Source organism: Ursus arctos, unplaced genomic scaffold (assembly GCF_023065955.2).
Source record: "Ursus arctos isolate Adak ecotype North America unplaced genomic scaffold, UrsArc2.0 scaffold_14, whole genome shotgun sequence".
Lineage (NCBI taxonomy): Eukaryota > Metazoa > Chordata > Mammalia > Carnivora > Ursidae > Ursus > Ursus arctos.
Genome location: NW_026622808.1, coordinates 34,221,751 through 34,240,171, shown reverse-complemented (window position 1 = coordinate 34,240,171; position 18,421 = coordinate 34,221,751). Strand labels below are relative to the sequence as shown.

Here is an 18,421-nt window from a genome sequence, read left to right as displayed (position 1 = left end):
AAGGAAAGAACGAAGGAGGAAATAACAAGGGTATATACAAATATGTTAGTAGTTTTAGTAACAAAAAGTTGAGGTGTATCAGAGAAACAGGAAATAAGAGCATCAAAGTAACATTTTTCTGTCCATTACTGAAGTTAACTATCCTAACATGTATATATGCATTTAACAACCACCCAGGTAGCTCTTAACTTGATAGTTGAGTAGAAAAACATTTTTTAGGAAGTTTATGTCTTTCAAGAGAATTTATCATTACTTCTGCACTCTATTGAAGGAACACCTGCAACGGCTCTCACCGTCACATTACCAATCTCTCGAGGACAGACATCTACCAAGCTGGCTGCTGCCGGAGCTGCTAGACCCACAGAAGGGCACATGGTTTGGAGGGGCTACATCAAGCTCCGGTCCAAAGCTAAAAGCGTGCATAAAACACATTTCCAAGTGGACAGGGTTGCTGGCCCTATCAGAACCCAAGAACTTCTCTTTCTCCTCAACAGTGAGAGGAAGCCCCTGAGTTCTCACAGTGCCCACATGACTTTCACATGTCCCACAGCCTTTCATGCTCTGGTTTCACCTGGCCTTCACAATCTGTGAAGCTGAAAATAACTGTTGGTTTTTTTTCATTTCACAGGGCTTTGGGTACACATCTAGCTATTTTCTGTTTTGCCAGCTTCTCTAATGGGTATGATAAGCAAATGATGCTTTCTGCTAACATTCAAACTATTTGAAGGCAAATACCTATCCAATGTTTCCTAAGGTGGTCAAAAAAGTAGGAAATACTGCATTAAACACAGTTTAAAAACAACAGGTTTTTACCCACTAGGACTTCTCAGAGGCTTAAAATGTTATTATGTGTTTTGATACCAATGGGACAGATGACATTTGACCCCACGAGCTGCTTTTATGTAAGGCAATGGAGTCCGTACAGTTTGATAAATGCTGATCGAAATCTACTTGCCAATGAGAGCTACAGCAACCACTCATATTTCCCAAAGGTATGAAAGGAACTGTGGCCAAAAGAGTAAAATTTATTCATGAGATTTTACGAACATCCTCTATATGACAGCAACAGGGCAGTTTTTCTCTTAAACGATATGGGTGAGAAAACTCCAATGCTTTCAAAAGAAAAAAAGAGATGACGTTAAATTCTTGCTTTTCATAAGCAACATTATAAGAGAACTGTTCCATATTTAGTTGTTTTTATGATGAGCTATGCATGAACAGTATATGAAGTTATATTAATTTCATAATTTCATATTATTGAGCAAGTTGTTACAAATGAATTCCATAATTTGAATCTGTGGCAAGTCTAATAGTGTCTTAATTTTAAGATCACTTGATTTTATGGAAGTTCAAATTCACACATTCATACACATCTCCATGGACAGTAATTCATGCATCCCTATAGCAAATGTTTGGTGACCACCAACAAGATGCCAGCCTATGCTGAGGCAGAGACCGTCTCTGATACTTAGGGAGAATATTTCCTGAAGGCTCTGTTTTGGAAATACAAGCATGCTCCCCAAATAAATTCAGAGGAATTCTCTCAACTCTTTCACTTTAATCTTCATGTTTCTCATCTGGTCCTCTGTGGAGATGAATGGCAACTACTTAGCATCTCTTTCGTGATAACCTCCCAGGTGCTTAAAAACAGACAAGTAGCCCCAAGGCCATAGTACATAGCACAAGCCAACAGATTAAAAAATCTCTAGTATTCCCTCACAGATTCATTTTCCAATTTAGATCACTTGGCTTTATTTCTCAAGTTCTTCAAGTTTTCCCACTTCGTTCTGAAGCACAAGAGCAGAAATGCATAAAGGGGTTTCATAAAGGCAGAGCAGTACTGTGGTTTTCAAATTCATTTTTAGTATCAGCTTTTCTTTTCAACAAAACCTTACACTGTTCAATATATGACAAATTGATAAAGGCAGCTACTTTGGTTGAATTGGGGGTGGGGGTGGGGCAGAGGGCAAAGAATCCTCCCTACTTAGGCGTCTCTCCTAACCACCACCTGCCCCTGAGACACTTCAGGGCTCCAAAGAACACTTTTATAACTATTATTACAATTCTAGGATTCTTTCCAGCCTTCTTCTCTCCTTTTCATTCATTTCAACAAGCGTTCATGAGCCTCTACTATATTCCGTATTCCAGAAACTGAGCTAGATACTGGGAATAGAGAAATGAAATGGTCCCTCCCTATCTTCAGGGTTTTGAGTCTACTGGGAGAGAGACACATATAAACCCAAAATTGCAACATAATGTGAAAATGCTAGAATTACCCAGAAAGGGGCTGCTGACAAGTTCTACTGGGATGAGGATAGGCTGGCTAAATGAGATACTGTAAAGGATTCTTGTAATATTGCTAGGCTTTCAGCATTTGGTGAGGGATAGAGATGAAGGGAATTCTAGGAGAGTCCTCCAAGTGCAGAGTCTTAGAGGTCTGAGGCAGCTTGACAGTGGGAAGGCTCCAAGCATGAGTAAGGAGGGCACTGGAGAGCCAGGGAGTGGTCAAAGGTACTATGCAACACAGAGTGGACAAATCCAGAGGGGACTTACATGCGAGGGTTCTCCAAACTTGGCTATTATCAGGAGTAACTGGCAGCTTATTAAAATACAGATTCCTGGACTCCATCCCAGGTCTTCTGGATCATTATATCTAGAGGAAAGGACTCAGAGGACTTTTGGGGAGAGTGCAAGAATCTGCATTTTTAAAAAAGTTTTCGTTGTTAGGATTAGCAAATTTGGAACAACCCATTATGGGCCTTAGAGAGGCCTGGGAAGTTCAACTATGAGAAGCAGTGTTGACCTCCTAAGTCTTTAGAATGATCACTTGGGCTGCAGTGTTGAAACCAGGTTGATAACACAGAAAATACTCCAAAGACAAGTGGAGTAGCCCCAGCAAGCTATGATGCAGTTTGGGAACAGAAGAAAGAAGAATGGATGGGAGATACAAGCCGACCACATGCAGTGGTTGATCAGATGTGGTAGTCAACCAGGGAAGTTGTAAAGTTCAGACATGTATGCTGAATTTCAAGTCTCCATGGGGATATGTAGGTAAACAAAAAACAGGAAGATCAAAGCCCAAGTCTGAAGTTCAGGGAAAGGACATGGGTGGGAGATGAAGCTCCAGGTACTCATCAACTTGCTATAGCAGCAGCAACAGCAGCCACTTATTATCTTTTATGTACCAGGCATTGTTTAAAGTATTTCTTTTCTTGCCTAATTGTATTTAATCCTCATAACAGATATTTCATCTCTGAAGAAACAGAGCCAGAGGGGCAAAGTTCCTGGCTTGAGATCAGAAAGTAGAGAGAGAAAAGTGAAGTTGGAATTCCAATCTGAATCGCTTTGATTTCAAAGCCCATACTTTATCTGTATTTCATCTTATGAAATGAGCATTGGAAAAAAAGTGGTGCCGGAGAGGAGGGGGGTTCCATGGGTAATGCGGCAAACCATGTCTTGCCCTAGAGACTCACAGTGTCTGTGTCACATAGGCTCCTAGAGGTGCTGCCTGAAGGAAATCCAGCTAGCCCCATAATCCCTACTACCTACATGGGACACTTAACCCCTCTGATTAGAAAATTTATGCCAAGCCCTCATACCAGTTCTGTTGGTGACACCTCCTTTGTTTGATGTTTACAGCATTCCCACCCAGGAGACTGAGGTGATGGGAGCAATGGTTTGTCTGATTTGGAACAAGCAGAGATTTGAATGACAAACAATCCTAGGAAACAGATTCTTTTCATTTTCTTTAAAGCAAAAGAGACACATGAGTAAACCTGTTATCACATATTCTTGAATGTTTATAATAGCATTTTGCTAATTATACAGCCCCTAAAGGGTCTTTAGAAATCATGTACTTCTCATGAAATCGAACTAAATGGTAACTTAATGATCAGTTGTGTGGGAAGCTACAGTTGTTTTTACTCTAATGATTTATGCTTTTACCCCAGGATCAGGCTCCCATTTCTAACAATAAAAAACATGTAAATGAATAAAGGGAGTGCAATGAGGGTGAGGTTCTGCTGACAGGACAGTACAACAGGTCATCTTTGCTGTCTCCAATATTCAAGTCAAAACGGTTCTAAGAAAAGTGTACATCCAGGTGGGGAAGTTGGGGCATGGAGGGAATGCCCTGCCTTCTATGTGTTTTGCTGATTACGTCTATGGGGTCTACAGAAGTAGCACACTTTTATATTTCTCAGCTGTAGGTCAAGCAGTCTGAAGTGTGATAGGAAAGTAACCATGCTAGCCCTTGATGCCAAATAAGCAATATTAGAACAGTGGTTGCTCCTCTGTATTCAGAACAGTTCTTTTGTCTGGTGTAGACAAATGTACCCTTCATAGATAGGTCCTTTGTAACTTTCCAAGAGTAACCCAGACCTAGTAGTTCTGAAAGAAATGCTAAACAAATTAATTAACAAATGCTGAAATAACAATTTAGCTAAGAACACTCATCAAATGTATAGAAAGAATGCTACTTCATAATTTATCTGACTGTACTTAAATATATGGCCAAACATTATCATAGAAAAATAAAGCATTTAAGAGCAAATCACTGTTAACATGATTTAACGTTTTCCTATTTATTTATTACGATGTTTCCCCATTTATTTACTATGCAAACTGGAAAGACTTAAACAAATGCTAAAGTGTGCTTGCTCTCTGAGGCTTCAGGGAAAAACAATGTCTTGGCAATAATACAGAAAAATGACTATATTTTATGGAAGATCACACATAACATAGCCCAATCATGGTGTTTCCTAAAGGACAGTCTACTAACTACAAAAAGATAACCTCAAAAATTCACTCTTTCACTACTAGGATCTGACTGCAAGTAAAACAAACTTTGAGCAAACATTACTCTCTCTCTAGGAATTCAGTGCATGAAACTTTTCAATCTTCACAGTTATGCTTCAGAATTTCTTTTTTTTAATAATATTTTTTTATTATATTATGTTAGTCACCATACAGTACATCCCTAGTTTTTGATGTAAAGTTCCATGATTCATTACTTGCGTATAACACCCAGTGCAGAATTTCTATGCAGCACAATGGAACTGAAACAAACACACACCAAGATTTTGAACAGGACGACAGCAGTTATCAACATGTGTACTACACTTTATAGAGTTTATCAGCATTTTCTCATACATTACCTCCTGTGATATGAGGGAACTTGGCAGGAGTACTCCAAATTTTCACTGGAAAGAGTATCTTCCTGATTCTGCTCTCTTCCTCCCTCATTACCTACATTTACATTGATAATCTTTTGTTCTGTGCTTTCTAGCTCTTTGTTCAGAATGTGAAAATTTTTGTCTTTTAAATTTCATTCCTTTTACTCACTACACATATTCTTCTCTGGCATGATATAGAATAAGAATATATATTCACAGATGGAAGAAAAATCACAGCATTTGCCTGAGGTTTTTCATGGTCTGCCATACAACACACACACACACACACACACACACACACACTCCTATAGATTTGGCCTGTTGTAACTACATAAGTCCTCTAAGGATATCAGAATATACATTATTTATACTTATTAACTTGTTCTTGTCACTATTTATGCTGCTGTTTCTGTGCTTCAATTAGGTCAAGTTTTGCTATTTAATATATTATATGTCAAGAGGGAATCCTGATGGGAATAAGCAGAGCATACAGAAACCAAATAAATATATACAGGAGAAATAGAAAAATCTTGATTGTTTTCTGAGTGGAAGCCTGAATATTGAGCCAACCTGAAAGCCAAATGAATATTTAAATCTGTCATTTTATTAGACATTTTCTAATCTTTTAAAGAATAAGACTGAGAAGCCAGGAATAATCTCAAGGAACAAAAGCAAATAAAGATTTCCTAAGTACTAAAACTTTGAAAGTATTTAAGAACTCTAATTTTTTTCAAGAAGTTTAAAATATAGGAACAATGTAACTAGGTCAAATTCTTTTTCATTATTCCTTAACATGGGACAATTAGTGATATTATTATTATTTTTAAAAAGATTTATTTATTTGAGACACAGCGGGCAGGGGGAGGAGCTGAGGGAAAGGAAGAGAGGGAATATCCAGCAGACTCCCCGCTGAGCGTGGAGCTAGAAACAGGGCTTGATCTCATGACCCTGAGATCATGAACTGAGCCAAAACCAAGAGTCAGGCGCTTAACCAACTGAGCCACACAGGAACCCCTAGTGATATTATTTTAAAAACAATATTATAGGGGTGCCTGCATGGCTCAGTTGGTTGAGTGTCTGCCTTTGGTTCAGGTCATGATCCCAGGGTCCTGGGATTGAGCCCTGCATTGGGCTCCCTGCTCAGCAGAGAGCCTGCTTCTTCCTCTCTGTTGCTCCCCTTGCTTGTGCTTGCTCAGTCTCTCTCCCTCTCTGTCTCTGTCAAGTAAAGAAATAAAATCTTAAAAAAAAAAAAGAAAACAACCCAATATTATAGTAGCACAGCTAACAAGGTATAGAGACAAAATTTCAACTCATGTCTGGATTCTCCAAAGCCTGTACTCATTCCAATTGTCTTTCTTGATATATACTTAAATGATGAAAATAAGAATATTGATCAAAAAGAAATAAAACAACTTGAAGGTAGCTACATGTCTCTAAAATATTACATACCTAACAGAGAGTCCAAGATGGCAGAGGAGCAGGAGACCTAAAGTTCGTCTGGTCCCAGGAATTCAGCTAGAAAGCTACCAAACCATCCTGAATACCTATGAACCCAACTAGAGAATGAAGAAAAGCGTAGCAGAAACTCTATGAACAGAAAAGTAACCACTTTCTGCAAAGAGGAGAAAAGATGGTGGAGGAGTAGGGGACCCATTTCTCAGCTGGTCCCCTGAGTCAAGCTGGATATCTACCAGACCATCCTGAAAACCCACGGAATTAGCCTGAGATACAGGAAGATACATCTGGATCTCTACAAACGAACATCTCCAGCGCTGAATATTGAGGGATGAAGTGGGGAGCTGTGAATCCGCGCACAGATATCAGAAGATAAATGGAAGGGGGAGGAAGCTGAGGCACTCGGGCACCGGGAAGCAGTAGCCACTTGCACTGGGGAGTGGGCCAGATTCGAGGACCCGCACCCGAGAGAGAGCAGACTGAGACCGTGAGCCTGCGAATGAGCGGGCAACCAGACTGAAAAGTGGAGCTCCGGAGTGCACACTCGAACTAGACCGAAACCGAGAGCTCGGGAGAGCGTGCGCGACTAGACTGAATATCAGAGCTCCAGAGCGCTCACTGGAACCAGACTGATACCAGGAGCTCAGGAGCACGTGCGTGACCAGACTGAAAACCGGCGCTCTGGAGCGCGCATGAACCACACTGAAACGGACCTCGGGAGCGTGCTTGGGAACTGGGGGCGGCTGGCGCTGTTAGAACCACAAAGGACAGAGATGTGCCACCCCTGGAAGTGAGGGCTGGGAGAGTGGCTGTGGGGTGCACAACCCAGGACGCTGCAGGGTTTTTAGCAGCACCAACAGAAACAGAGTTAAAGTGGCCAAGAGAGCTCAGCAGAGAGTGGACTGCGCTCTCTCTGTTCTGAGACAGAGGCTAGGATACGGCCACTGCTGCTCTGACTCTCAGAACAGTCTCAGAAAACCACCAGGGAAAACCGCCAGAGAACAACAGCCCGGAAATATCAGCTCACATTGTGCCCATTCCCATTCCCCCCTTGCAGAGGTAGGGTGACTTTACCCAAACAGGGTTGCCTGAGTATCAGTGTGGCAGGCCCCTCCCCCAGAAGGCAAGCTGAAAAATCAAGAAGCCCACATCTCTAAGGTTCCTATAAAACAAGTGCACACTGCCTGGGTCCTGGTCGATAATTTGGGCTCTGGGTATCCCTGCAAGCTGTCCTCATCATAATGATGATGAGGAGAAGTCCCCCCCCCCCCAGCAAAGAAAAGACAATGAGTCTGTGACCTCTGCCACAGAACTAATGGATATGGATATAATCAAATTGTCAGAAATGGAGTTCAGAGTAACAATGGTCAAGATGATGTGTAGGCTTGAAAAAAATATTAATGAAAAAATTAACAAGAATATAGAATCTCTGAGGGCAGAAATGAGAGCAAATCTGGCAGAAATTAAAAATGCTATGAATCAAATGCAGACAAAACTAGGTGCTTTGACGGCCAGGGTAAATGAGGCAGAAGTCGAATTAGTGAGTTGGAGGATGGGATGGTAGAAGAAAGCTAAAACAGAAACTTGGCTCGAAAAAAATCCAATCTCAAGAATGTAGATTACAGGAGATTACTGACTCAATGAAACGTTCCAATGTCAGAATCATCGGCATTCCCAAGGGGGTGGAGAAAGAGAGAGGTCTAGAAAAGATATTTGAACAAATTGTAGCTGAAAACTTCCCTTATCTGGCAAAGGAAACAAGCATTCGTGTCCAAGAGGCAGAGAGGACCCCTCCCAAGGTCAATCACAGCAAACGTACACCACGTCACGTCATAGTGCATTCACAAATATTAGATCCAAGGATACAGTATTGAAAGTGGCCAGGGGAAAGAAAATCCTTACGTACAGAGGGAAAAATATCAGAATAACATCAGACCTGTCTACAGAGACCTGGCAGGCTAGGAAGGGTTGGCAGGGTATTTTCAAAGCTCTATCTGAGAAGAACATGCAGTCAAGCATCATTTATCCAGGAAGGCTGCCATTCAGAATTGATGGAGAGATAAGGACCTTCCAGGATCAGCAGAAACTGAAGGAATGTGTAACCACCCCTAAACCAGCCCTACAGGAGATATTAAGGGAGGGTTCTATAAAAGTAAAAAGGCCCCAAGAGTGATACAGAACAGAAATTTACAATCTATAGAAACAAAGACTTCACAGGAAACATGACATCATTAAAATCATATCTCTCAATAATCACTCTCAATGTAAATGGCCTAAATGCTCTCATAAACGCCACAGGGTTGAAGATTGGATAAAAAGACATGAACCATCCATTTGCTGTCTACAAGAGACTCATTTTGAACCTAAAGATACATCCAGACTGAAAGTGAAGTGTTGGAAAACCATTTTCATGCCAATGGACCTCAAAAGAAAGCTGGGGTAGAAATTCACATATCAGACCGATTAGATTTTAAACTAAAGACTGTTGTTAGAGATACAGAAGGATATTATATTATTCTTAAAGGATGTATCCAAAAGTGGATATGACAATTATAAATATCTATGCCCCCAACATGGGAGCAGCTAGATACACAAGCCAACTCTTAACCAGAATAAAGAGACATATAGATAATAATATGTTAATAGTAGGGGACCTCAACACTCCACTCTCAGCAATAGACAGATCACCTAAGCAGAAAATGAACAAAGAAACGAGAGCTTAAATGCTATACTAGACCAGATGGACCTCATAGATATATATAGAACACTACACCCCAGAACAACAGAATACTCATTCTTTTCAAATGCACATGGAACTTTCTCCAGAATAGACCATATACTGGGTCACAAAACAGGTCTCAACCAATACCAAAAGACTGAGATTATTACCTACATATTTTGAGACTATAATGCTTTGAAACTGGAACTCAAGCACATGGAAAAATTTGGAAGAAACTCAAACACTTGGAAACTAAGAACCATCCTGCTCAAGAATAATTGGGTAAACCAGGAAATTAAATATCAGTTTAAACAATTTTTGGAGACCAATGAAAATGAAAACACATCGGTCCAAAACCTATGGGACACTGCAAAGGCTGTCCTAAGGGAAAACTATATAGCCATCCAAGCCTCACTCAAGAGAATATAAAAATCTAAAATGCAGTTTTTATATTCTCACCTCAAGAAGCAGGAGCTGGAACAGAAGAACAGGCCTAACTCATGCACGAGAAGGCAGGTGATCAAGATTAGAGCAGAGATCAATGAATTAGAAACTAGGAGCAGAGTAGAGCAGATCAACAGAACTAGAAGCTAGCTGGTTCTTTGAAAGAATAAATAAGATTGATAAGCCACTGCCAGACTTACTCAAAAGAATAGAGAAAGGACCCAAATTAATAAAATTATGAGTGAAAGGGGAGAGATCACAACCAACACCAATGAAATAGGATGGATCATTAGAAACTTTTATCACAGCTTTATGCCAATAAATTAAACAACCTGGAAGAAATGCATGCCTTCCTGGAAACCTATAAACTACCAAGACTGAAACAGGAAGAAATTGATTATTTAAACAGATGGATTAATTATGAAGAGATTGAAGCAGTGATCAAAAATCTCTACAAAAACAAGAGTCCAGGGCCTGACGGATTCCCTGGGGAATTCTACCAAACATTCAAAGAAGAAATAATATCTATTCTGTTGAAGCTGTTTCAAAAAATATAAACAGAAGGAAAACTACCAAACTCATTCTATGAGGCCAGGATTACCTTGATCCCCAAACCAGGCAAAGACCCCATCAAAAAGGAGAATTACAGACCAATTTCCCTGATGAATATGGACGCCAAAATTCTCAAAAACATCCTAGCTAATAGGATCCAACAGTACATTGAAAGGATTATCCATCAAGACCAAGTGGGATTCATCCCTGGGATGCAAGGGTGGTTCAACATTCACAAATTGATCAGTGTTATAGATCATATCAACAAGAAAAGAGTCAAGAACCATATGATTCTCTCAACTGATGCAGAAAAAGCATTTGACAAAATACAACATCCTTTCCTGATTAAAACCCTTCAGAGTGTAGGGATAGAGGGTACATTCCTCAATCTCATAAAAACCATCTATGAAAAGCCTGCAGCGAATATCATCCTCAATGGGGAAAAGCTGAAAGCCTTCCCCTTAAGATCAGGAACACGACAAGGATGCCCACTCTCGCCATTATTATTCCACATAGTACTAGAAGTCCTTGCAACAGCAATCAGACAACAAAAAGGGATAAAAGGTATCCAAATTGGCAAAGAAGTCAATGTGTCTCTCTTCGCAGATGACATGATACTTTATATAGAAAACCCAAAAGACTCCACCTCCAAACGACTAGAATTTATATAGCAATTCAGTAATGTGGCGGGATACAAAATCAATGCTCAGAAACGAGTTGCATTTCTATACACGAACAATGAGACTGAAGAAAGAAAATTAGGGAATCCATTCCATTTACAATAGCACCAAAAATCATATGTTACATCAGAATTAACTTAACCAGAGAGGCAAAGGATCTATATTCTAGAAACTACGAATCACTCTTGAAAGACATTGAAGAAGACACAAAAAGATGGAAAAATATTCCATGCTCATGGATTGGAAGAATAAACATAGTAAAATGTCTATGCTACCCAGAGCAATCTACACTTTCAATGCCATCCAGATCAAAATACCAATGACATTTTCCAAAGAGCTGAAACAAACAACCCTTAAATTTGTGTGGAACCAGAAAGGGCCCTGAATTGCCAAGGAAATGTTGAAAAGGAAAAACAGAGCTGGGGGCATCACGTTGCCTGATTACAAGCTATACTACAAAGCTGTGATCACAAAGACAGCATGGTACTGGCACAAAAACAGACACAGAGACCAATGGAACAGAATAGAGAACCCAGAAATGGACCCTCAGCTCTTTGGGCAACTAATCTTTGATAAAGCAGGAAAAAACATCCAGTGGAAAAAAGACAGTCTCTTCAATAAACGGTGCTGGGAAAATTGGACAGCTACATGCAAAAGAATGAAACTTGACCACTCTCTCATGCCATACACAAAGATAAACTCCAAATGGATGAAAGACCTCGATGTGAGATAGGAATCCATCAAAATTCTAGAGGAGAGCATAGGCAGCAACCTCTTTGACATTGGCCACAGCAACTTTTTTCATGACACATCTCTAAAGGCAAGAGAAGCAAACAAACAAACAAACAAACAAAAAAAAGTTTGTGGGACTTCATCAAGATAAAAAGCTTCTGCACGGCCAAGGAAACAGTAAAAAAAACTAAGAGGCAGCCCATGGAATGGGAGAAGATATTTGCAAATGACACTACAGTTAAAAGACTAGTATCCAAGATCTACAAAGAACTTCTCAAACTCAATACACGGGAAACAAATAATCAAATCAAAAAATGGGCAGAAGATATGAACAGACACTTTTCCAATGAAGACATACAAATGGCTAACAGACACGTGAAAAAATGGTCAACATCATTAGCCATCAGGGAAATTGAAATCAAAACCACCTTGTGATACCACCTTACACCAGTTAGAATGGCAAAAATTGACAAGGCAGGAAACAACAAATGTTGGAGAGAATGTGGAGAAAGGGGTTCCCTCTTACACTGTTGGTGGGAATCCAAGTTGGTACAGCCACTTTGGAAAACAGTGTGGAGGTCCCTTAAAAAGTTAAAAATTGAGCTACCCTATGATCCAGCAATTGCATTACTGCGTATTTACCCGAAAGATACAGACGTAGTGAAAAGAAGGGCCATATGTACCCCAATGTTCATAGCAGCATTGTCCACAGAAGCCAAATTGTGGAAGGAGCTGAGATGCCCTTCAACAGATGACCGGATTAAGAAGATGTGGTCCATATATACAATGGAATATTCCTCAGCCATCAGAAAGAACGATTACAGAACATTTGTAGCAACATGGATGGGACTGGAGGAGATTACGCTAAGTCAAGCAGTGAAAGACAATTATCATATGGTTTCACTCATTTATGGAACATAAGAAATAGGAAGATCCATAGGAGAAAGAAGGGTAGAATGAAGGTGGGGGGTAAACAGAAGCGGGAATGAACCATGAAAGACTGTGGACCCTGGGAAACAAACTGAGGGCTTCAGAGGAGAGGGGTTGGGGGATTGAGATAGGCCGGTGATGGGTATTAAGGACAGCACATATTGCATGGTGCACTGGGTGTTATATGCAAATAATGAATCATGGAACATTGCATCAAAAACTGGGGAGGTACTGTATGGTGACTAATATAACAAAATAAAAATCATAAAAAAATAAAATAAAATAAAATATTACATACCTATTAATGTACACAAATGTATACATCTGAGACTACGAAGGACTCTTTTGTTCTTAATTTTCCTCTTTTGCTTCATGTCTTTCCCTCCTGTTGGTATTCTGTACACACAGACTCAATTGATCTTTTCTGTCATGATCCTGTACAACCAGTTCAGCAGATCACTCAGCCTATAAGGTCTATGCTGTGCTATATAATATGGTAGCCACACGTAGTTATTTGTAGTTAAGATTAGTTAAATTAAATGAAATTAGAAACTCACTTCTAGGTCAAAGTAGCCATGCTTTAAGTGTTAAATAGCCACGTGAAGCTAGTGGCTCAGGCACAGCATAATGTTCTGCTATACACAGAACATTTCTTTCTTTCATTCTTGTTTTTTTTTTAAGATTTTATTTATTTGACAGAGAGAGAGGCAGTGAGAGAGGGAACACAAGCAGGGGGAGTGGGAGAGGGAGAAGCAGGCTTCCTGCTGAGCAGGGAGCCCGATGCGGGGCTTGATCCCAGGACCCTAGGATCATGACCTGAGCCGAAGGCAGACAGTTAACGACTGAGCCACCCAGGCGCCCCCATACACAGAACATTTCTATCATCCTATAAAGTTCTACAGGGTCTGTAGGGGGTCACTGGGACAAGAGATTCTGTACTACCATATAGCAGCACTATTCCAAGGTACAAAATTATAATGCTAGCAACACTAGAGTCAGTATATATAGGTGGGGTTTGAGGGCTGAAGGAAAGGTGTTCAGAGGGCCAGATCTAGGAACGGCACTCCCTGGATGTAGGCATTCTTAGTCCCTAAGGCTTAGAAATGGGCATGTGAGAGGTAAGTTGACCTCTGAAAACCTAGCAATCAAAGCATAGATAAGGAAGTCTGTGGTCTGCACAGATGAGCTAGGCCAAAATTCTGTGAGCCAGGAGCATACGGCCCAAGTGAGGCAGTCTGAGACGTCAATAGCCAGGGATATTGGACAAGAATCCAGGAAGTCAGACTACAAAGAAATGCCAGTGAGCAGGGCCCATGCGGTCTGCCCTTTGGCTTTTTCTGAACTTTTTGCTGAGAGTGGGCAGCCTTGAAAGCCAGATATGCGCATCAAGTACTTACAGCTTCATGAAAGAAGGTGTACTAAGGTCAGAGATTTGCTCTACCTGTGCTTGTGGCTGGGACAAGGCAGCCAGATATTTGTGCAGGCTTGGAATGGGGATTTGGCAGTTTCTGAGTACTTTGATCAGTTAGGCTGTACAATACTTTTCAGTAAACATAATCTCTTCTATGCATTTACAGTGTTATAGCACAAATTCAGCACACATGTTAATACAGACTTATCTATCTCTGGCCTGCCAGCCAAGGTTCTATAGGGCATTCTTATAGCACAGACATAGTCAGAGTTTACCCTTCCCATGTATTGTATGTATCTGCTATAGAATGAGGTGGGCCAAAAATGAGTGGGCAGATTCTGAAGCGCAGGCCCTCTGGGAACGTGTCCAGGTATCTTCAGTAGCCTTCCATCTCTAGGCACTTCAACCTCCAGGTCAGCCTGAATTATCACCCCTATGTGTATCTTCTGCAAAGACAGCTTGAACTATATGACTTCTTTTCTTTTTTTTTTATAATAATTTTTTTATTATATTATGTTAGTCACCATACAGTACATCCCTAGTTTTTGATGTAAAGTTCCATGATTCATTACTTGCGTATAACACCCAGTGCACCATGCAATACATGCCCTCCTTAATATGACTTCTTTTCTTAAAAAAGAAACCTCAGTGCTACTCCAGCTCTATAGATGAAGCTCATAAGCTTCCACCTGGCAGTCCAGACCCTCTAGCATCTATTCTCTTCCTGTCTCCCTACATTCTTTTACTTCCTTCAATGTACCTTGTTTCAGGCCAGATGGGTTTGCCTGCCTGCATTTCTCTAAAAGCATTCTTTTTTCACTGCATCCTATCGCCCCACTTCTCTCTTCTGCTCAAACCCTGCCTAACCTTTGAGGCCCAGCTCAAACATGCAGTGTCATGAAGGCTTCTATGGCCCTATCAATCAGAAAGGATCTATTCCTCTGCTAACATCTAACCATTAATGCAGTACCTCTGACAGGCTAGCATTAGAGTTGGTGTGTACGTATGTGACAACTTCTCTATGCATAAAGGAGTTAACATAGCAGGCCTGAGACTGCTATCTTAGAAAGGTATGCTTGCAAGGTCAGCCTTTGGCTGGCATCTGGGAATTTGGTTTTCGAAGAGTTCCCAACAGTTAAAGGTGGCTCACTGTGCCTAGACTGTTTGTGTGGGGCAGTATAACTTATGCTGAACATTTGCTTCCCTTCTGGGAATTTTCTACATGGTAAGCAGAGGGTGCCTATGTGACAGCTCCCTATAAACATTGGGGGCTGAGTCTTTAAAGGGCGTCCTGGGGGCAGAAACACTACACAGATATTGCTGCATTTTCATTGCTGAAAGAGTGTGCTCTGTGTGAGTCCCCTCATGTGAGGGAGAAAGCATAAGTAAGCCTGCACATGGATTCTACCAGGCTCTGCCTGTATTTTCCTCCCTTATGATCCAGCTCTGTATCCTTACTATGTCGCTGAAATACAACTCATCTGTGAGTAAAGCTATATGCTAAATCCCAAAAGTCCTAATGAATGACCACTAGGGGTTGTCCTGGGGATCTCTAACACATCCTGTAAGTCCCTTGTCCTTTTCTGTAAAGTAGCAGGGACAATATCTACTGCAACCCTCAAAGAATCAAGCATAGAGCCTTACAGCTTATAGACACTAACTAAATAAAAATAAACTTTACCTAATAAAATCTTCTGGACTTCTAACGACTTTATGTTTATAAGGAAAACACAATTAAAATACCAAGATAGCTGAGAGCAAAATGAGAAATAATAAAGTGGTAGTTTTCCCCACAGAAGGCTCCTATCTGTACATACACAGCTTTTTCCTGCTTTAAAGGCTCTCAAGAGCTTCACAGCAATAAATGAATATTCTGAATATGCCTGCTGCTACCATAGGGCTCTGATGGCATCTTTGTGTCATGGAATCTCTGTGCTGCCCTGTCACCCAGGCAAAGCTGGCAGAGATCCTGCTTAAGTCCCAGGGAAGGCTGCCTGCCAGATGCCTAGCAAAAGCAGGGTCTCTGTGGTGAGAAGAATCTTTGCAGTGGCAATCGACCTTTATTTGCCCTTGCCCTCTTTTATGAGCCCAGCCAAAGCATATAGAGAACACTGATGTTTAGATTCAAAAGCAAAGCTTAAACATGTATAATAAAGATGATAACTGTAAATATTTACTGAGATTTACTATCTTCCAGGGCCTTGTTGTAGGGACTATATTGTCACTTTAATTAGGGAGACACTACTATTTTTTTTTTCCCAAACAAAAGGTCTCACATATTTATTACTGAACCAGCCTCTGGTGCAGCAGCATAGTAACAGAGAAAAATCATCTTCTCAACAAAACTTCTCTGTTGTTCAGGTAGTAGTGATGTTTACAGAGTGATATGATATGAACAAGTGACCTTCATGCAGCATAACTATGTATGCCATCTCATCTGTGATTCCTTAGGGACCCAGCTTGGTGGTTCTCCAATGTCTCCTCTTGGAGTTGTACTTGATTTTATTACCAGTTTTCATCCAAATCCACTGGGGGATGTGAGGATTCTGCTTTGTTTCTTGGCCAGGAACTACCTGATCCTGAATTTCTTGTGAGAGGATATGGCAAATAGCAATCAACCACATACACCATGATGGTAGAGAAAAGGCGAGATACTACTATTTTATAGTTGAGGAAATGAAAGCACAGAGGGCTTAAACAATCTATTTGGCAGCACTAACCATGGTAAGGTAGGTAGGCTCACTCTGGCAGGAGTGTGAGTTCAGAGATTTTAAGACAAGGGCAGGGACAAACCTTAGAGGTCAAGCCCAGGAATCCTGATAAGTCCTGACTTACAGGGCTGAGAAAGGAGAATCTCAGGCAGAATTAAGATTGAGGATGAACCATGGGTAGGCTGAAATATCCTCAGGGGCAGGGGGATAAAGCCACAGACTGGTTGTGGTGGACCACACGCTGGTCAGAATGAGTGTGGAGCCAGAGCAGGCAGATAGAATGAGGAGGATGCCAAGGCATAGATAGGTACTAAGATAGCACAGGGACTGTTCCCAGAGTGGCCTGTTTATGCCTTCAAGGGAAGTTCTTAACTTGGGATCAGACAGGTTTCAGAAGCTCTGTGTATCCTCAGAAGCATGGTGTAAAGGGGCATGGGTACTGCCTCTGTGCACATACACTCCCAAGAATATAGTACCAAAGGATCCTGTACTCATTATCCCTGGTTCACTTCTGTGTCTTCATTCATCATAAATCTTGCAAGCCCATGTGAGATACCAGGATGCTCTTCAGGGCAGTGGGCAGCTCGCTACAAGGTGATTCCTCCATTTCCTCTATAGCTATACTTTTTGACTTTTGGTCCTACACAAATGTCACTAACCAATTAAGATAAATTAGGTTAACTGTTATGCTGAAGCTATCCATTGGGTACTCCGCCTTACCAGTTTAAGCCTTAATATATCCCATAATTTTTTTTAAGATTTGTTTTTTTGAGAGAGAGAGATTGTGGGGTATGGGGGAAGGGCAGAGGGAGAGAGAGTCTTAAGCAGACTCAATGCTGACTGGGTAGCCTGATGTGGGGCTCAATCCCACGACCCTGGGATCATGACCTGAGCTGAAACCAAGAGTTGGATACTTAACCGACTGCACCACCCAGATACCCCTACCCCACAAATTTCTGAATGGAAGTAAAAAGATGTTTCAGTGCAAAAATTCAAAGCAAACCAAGAAGTAAAACAACTTATATTTCAGGGTTTCTGGAGCAGATAAATGTTTAATTTTGATCTCAGTAAGTTTTTCCCTCAGCTTTTCTCTTAAATCTGGGCTCCTGATGTGGTTCCAGTGATAAAACATTCAGGCATCAAGAATTTGTATTTCAGGGGGTGCCTGGGTGGCTCAGTCGTTAAGTGTCTGCCTTCAGCTCAGGGCATGATCCCGGAGTCCTGGGATCGAGCCCCACGTCAGGCTCCTCCACTGGGAGCCTGCTTCTTCCTCTCCCACTCCCCCTGCCTTGTGTTCCCTCTCGCTGGCTGTCTCTATCCCTGTCAAATAAATAAATAAATAAAATCTTAAAAAAAATTTGTATCTCAGGGGATTGCTAATGGAGAAATTTTCTTATTGTTTTTGGAAGGTACGGTAGACAGTCACCAAGTACAGATCCCTTGGCTGCTGGAATCCATGACTCTGACCATTAGGTCTCCTTAAAAGTTTCTGATTTCTATCTTCTGGTGATCCTGCAATTCTGCTTGGCTATTCTCTCAGAATCCCTGTGACAATATGGTGTAATGGAAATAAAATGTGGGATGGGCAGACCAGGACTTGAATCCTGGACTGG

General features: G+C 41.1%; 2 protein-coding genes across 3 annotated transcripts in view; both read right to left on the bottom strand.

Moving 5' to 3' along the window:
* The window catches only part of DOCK3 (dedicator of cytokinesis 3), a 569,026-nt gene that overhangs the window by 124,840 nt on the left and 425,765 nt on the right, over positions 1-18,421 (bottom strand). The window lies entirely within an intron of this gene.
* On the bottom strand, positions 16,545-17,415 carry LOC125283805 (60S ribosomal protein L39-like). The gene is given in 3 exon segments (XM_057311238.1): positions 16,545-16,651; positions 16,654-16,696; positions 17,365-17,415. Coding segments are annotated over 3 exon segments (201 nt in total).